This window comes from Aristolochia californica, unplaced genomic scaffold (genome assembly GCF_029961685.1).
Source record: "Aristolochia californica isolate CCGP_79_NKW_82.1479 unplaced genomic scaffold, dmAriCali1.0.hap1 SCAF_12, whole genome shotgun sequence".
NCBI classification, from domain to species: domain Eukaryota; kingdom Viridiplantae; phylum Streptophyta; class Magnoliopsida; order Piperales; family Aristolochiaceae; genus Aristolochia; species Aristolochia californica.
The window spans coordinates 20,549,201-20,553,240 of NW_027181793.1; the positions used below are offsets into that span (position 1 = coordinate 20,549,201).

At 40.6% G+C, this 4,040-nt stretch overlaps 1 protein-coding gene across 2 annotated transcripts; it reads right to left on the bottom strand.

The window, feature by feature from the left end:
- Positions 1-1,064: 1,064 nt before the first annotated feature.
- LOC137946270 (peroxidase 43-like) lies at positions 1,065-2,466 on the bottom strand. Of its 2 annotated transcripts, none has more exons than XM_068792496.1 (4): positions 2,222-2,466; positions 1,942-2,121; positions 1,653-1,815; positions 1,065-1,559 (listed from the first exon to the last, which is right to left on the bottom strand). In XM_068792496.1, the coding sequence occupies exons 1-4, from the start codon at positions 2,450-2,452 to the stop codon at positions 1,138-1,140; spliced, it is 996 nt and encodes a 331-aa protein (XP_068648597.1). In that variant the 5' UTR covers positions 2,453-2,466; the 3' UTR covers positions 1,065-1,137. The 2 variants fall into 2 exon arrangements, with proteins under 2 accessions (XP_068648597.1, XP_068648596.1); XM_068792495.1 differs by having other exon boundaries at positions 1,653-1,824.
- Between the last annotated feature and the right edge of the window lie 1,574 nt (positions 2,467-4,040).

A 4,040-nucleotide genomic window follows, 5' to 3' on the forward strand; every position in this document is an offset into this window, starting at 1 on the left:
AAATAAATAAATAAATAAATAAATAAAAAATACTAGAAATTGGTTAGGAAGAAAATATGATCGTTTTAGACCGAGAGAAGGAGACAGAAAGATAATGAAGTGTAAATAAGAGAAAAACTAAGACAAAGGGTTATTTCTGACAGAAAAAAAATGGAACTGATTAAGGGAAGTTGACGACAGGAGGGAGAAAAATGAAAAAGTACGCTGGGCACGGGGTAGAAACAGGAAGAGAAAATAAAATTTCTGACAGAAAAAAAAATGGAACTGATTAAGGGAAGTTGACGACAGAAGTGAGAAAAATGAAAAAGTGTGAGGGGTGCGGGGCGGAAACAGGAAGAGAAAAAAATAGGCCCTGGTTTTGCGGAAACAAAAAATTTCGTCGATTCTGGTAGCGTTGAGGAAGATCTGCTGGTCTGATTCGTAGGCAACGGCAGAGGCAAAGAGGCGATGACGGCTTCGGTGGCAGAGGTCGAGTCCCGGCAACGACAACGTTGAGGAAGTCAGTGGCTCTGTTTTCTTCCCGAACAGAGATTTTCGATGCGGTTTTTCGGAATTTCTTCCCGGCGTCAGAAAAAGGAAGTCGATTCCGGCAGTGTTGAGGAAGATTTACGGGTCTGATTCGCTGCAGCAACGGCAGTGGCGAGGAGGCGACAACGGTGTTGAGGAAGTTGGTGGCTCTGTTTTCTTCCGAACAGAGATTTTCGATATGTTTTTTTAGAATTTCTTCTCGGCGACTGATGAAGGTTTGTGGTGACTTTTATTTCGGAATTACTTTACGGAAGATATGGAAAAGAAATTATTTCACGGTAGAAAGAAACAAAGAGACGGGAAGGATGGAAGAAGGTCTGCGGCGACAACAGAGGAAGAGGAATTCTTTCTTCAGCAACGGAACGGAATATCTTCCCGGTGGCGTAACCGCGCTCTGATACCACTGATACGAAGGATTCGGGATGAGAGAAGAGCACAGAGGAAGAAGAGACGACGAAGAATTAGAAGGAGAAGAGACTAGATAAGAAGAGACTAATTGAGAATCAAATCCATATCCTTTTTATTGAAATCATTCAGGCTTTATATAGCCATACAACTGACCAAAATACAACTGATCAACACCCAAAAAAGTACTTGTTCATGTAATAATCAATTAAACTGGGAACAAACCCGCCTTATCTCTCCCGTGGAACCAGTTTTCACACCAATCTGACCCATTTTCACAATTGATTCAGTGAAATCTCCTTGAAAATATGGTTTAAATACATCACTTTGAAATCCCACGTAGGAATCAACCACTGTTCTTGTCGATTCATCATCGTAAAGCTTAGCATCTGTTTCAATAACTCCAAATCCATCTCTGATGTTTCGTAGGATACTATCATCAAAGCTGAACTCACTTTCCCTATCGAGGGCTAACCGAACATTGACGTTACCGTTTTTAGGACACCTTGCCATGAGTTCCAGTAGGAATTCCGGGTTGATCGATGGATCGGAACCACTGCCTGGGCTGAAGTCGTACAGTCTTCTCTGTAGGAAGAAGCATGCAGTGGTTCCAATGGTATGTGCAGCTGAAAGTTGAAGTTTTCGTCACATAATTACGCTAAATGGATTGTGTTTTACGAATTTTATATTGTGTAAATGGAATTTAGTTGTAGGAGTACCACTGAGAAGAACTAAATCTTTCTCGGAAAGCCCTTTCTGAAAGAATTTGACCTTGATCTGTTGGATTGAGTCCTCCACCTCCGGCATGTTATCGGCGTCTGAAACGTTAGAAATCCGGCCGTCTCGTCGACCAGTCGGAACCTGGTAACTTGGTCCATTGCTCTGCAACCACTAGCAGGAGGTAATTGCGTTATAACAGTAAATTTCCAATCTGGTTTCACTTTTAGATTCAAATTTATCGATCGCAAAAATGTAAAGAAAGACTATTCTTTTTCCTGGAGCATGTACCAGAATCATGGAGTCTCGAGCGGCTAATGCTACAATGTCTGCGCAGGAGACGGTACCAGGACACTCGGTTTCCAATTGGGTCTTTGCATTCTCGATCATTTGAAATCCGCGTAGTCCTGCATGATTTGGTGATTTCATCTCGGCCAGCGACTTTCTGATGAGTACCGATCCATCACAACCCTGATCAACATCAGAAATTTACAAAAAAATTTAAACCAATTTATGAAGTCTTTGGTAAGCAATATACAGAGAGAAAGCGAGAGAAAGAGAGATCAGAGACCCTGACGAAGCAGTCGTGGTAATGCAACCTCAGCAGCGCTGCTGCAATGGTGGGATCCCTTTGAACAGCTTCAGAGACAACAGAATTGATGATGTCCTCCGCATTTGGACACGTAGAAGAGTAGAATCCCACCATGAGCTGCCCACCTGCAACGCCCAAAAGACTGAAAACTAGAGCGGAAACAAAAGTGATAGACCAGGCAGTTGTCAGAACAAACTTCGCAGACGCCATGAGGAAGAAAGAAAGAAGCGTTGCAGAGGAAGAATAAAAGGTGTCGGCGTTTAATATAGCTTCAGTAGTGACAGGAGAAAAGAGGATTGAAAAGCTTCAACTAACAAAGTACATGATGTGTGGCTTTTTTCTTCATCTCTATCTCTTACAGAAGGAAGATGGAGACAGATAGCTGAACAGAACTGCCACCTTGCTCGAATTTAAGTTCATCCATGTGATCTGTACGTGAAAGCCACAACTTCCTATCTTTGGTTCTACTAAAATTTGCAGTTTCGGGTACCCAAACCAATCAGAGTTATGGTTTGTTTTTAACAGTTTTTTCCTATCCGCGTGATTCTTCCCTTTGCTCACTTGGTTTTCAGTTTCTTGGGTTCTCATTTTTCATTCACGATTCCTTACCATCGTCGTCCCAATAAAGAAAGAAGAAAGGTTTGGTGGTCTCCTTTGACGGAGAGGAGGCTATAAAAGTGGGTCTGGTCTAGCAGAGGTATGCCTGAACGTTGCCATCGACGAGCCTCTGCGATAGACGAGACATTTTGTTCGTCGGAGACGATAGCCGAGAAGCTCTGTTCGCCGGAAGTTGACGCCAAGTCAGGAGGTACGATTTCGGTTTATGAATTTCACATATACTTTCGAAATTCATTAAAGTTTTACAATATATACATCGTACCACTAATTGTAAAACTTTCTTGTGTTATGGTGTGTAAATGTTTATTTTCAATCGAAATTATGAATTTGCATAATATTTTATTTACACACCTTACATACCTTTTAATTTGAAATACTCAATCCACCCCCATCTTGAGAAGCTATCTAGGCCAACAATCGCTATTAGAGCTGGATAAACACTTAATTGAAATCAAAATCCACTTGATTTTGAAAAAGATTAAATGGCTTCTCAAGATAAATTGCTCCTTCCCAAAGAACAATCCACCAATAATCTTCCTTTGTTCAATGGAACAAACTATGGATATTGGAAGGTAAGAATTGAATTATTCCTTCAATCCATGGATTGGGACATATGGCATGTAACTAAGAATTATCCTTTTGAGCCTCAAAAGCTTGAAAATATCATTCCAGTTGCAAAGGAATTCAATGAGCTGACTAGGGAAAATAAAGAACGGCTCAAGACAAACTATGAGGCAATAAACCTTTTTGTCAATCAGTTCAATAGGGTCTCCACATGTAAGACCTCCAAGAATATTTGGGAAAAATTAGATGTCACACATGAAGGAACCACTAGAGTTAAAGACTCTAGAATTATCTTGTTGATAGCCGAATCAATGAATTCAAAATGAAACTAGGTGTGTCAATAGCTGATATGAACTCTAGGTTCACTCATATAATTAATCAGTTGAATATCCTAGGAGAAGATATTTCCTTGTATAGACAAAACAACAAACTTCTCAAGGCACTTACAAAGTCATGGGACATGAGGATGACCGCTATTCGTAAGAATGCGAACTTTAGAACTATAAGCTCAAAAAAACTACTAGGAATCCTTCTCACATATGAGATGGAACCTCAAGATGTTGAGGAAGAGCAACCCAAAAGAAAAACGATTGCTCTTATGGGCAAGATGAGTGTT

Bases quoted from the DNA above. Each gene is read 5' to 3' on its own strand.
- LOC137946270 (XM_068792495.1), bottom strand. From the start codon at position 2,452: ATGGCGTCTGCGAAGTTTGTTCTGACAACTGCCTGGTCTATCACTTTT. The intron at 1,825-1,941 runs GTACATGCTCCA...ACCTCCTGCTAG, and splicing joins CTCGAGACTCCATGATTCTG to TGGTTGCAGAGCAATGGACC. The intron at 1,560-1,652 runs GTACTCCTACAA...TTCAACTTTCAG, and splicing joins AGATTTAGTTCTTCTCAGTG to CTGCACATACCATTGGAACC.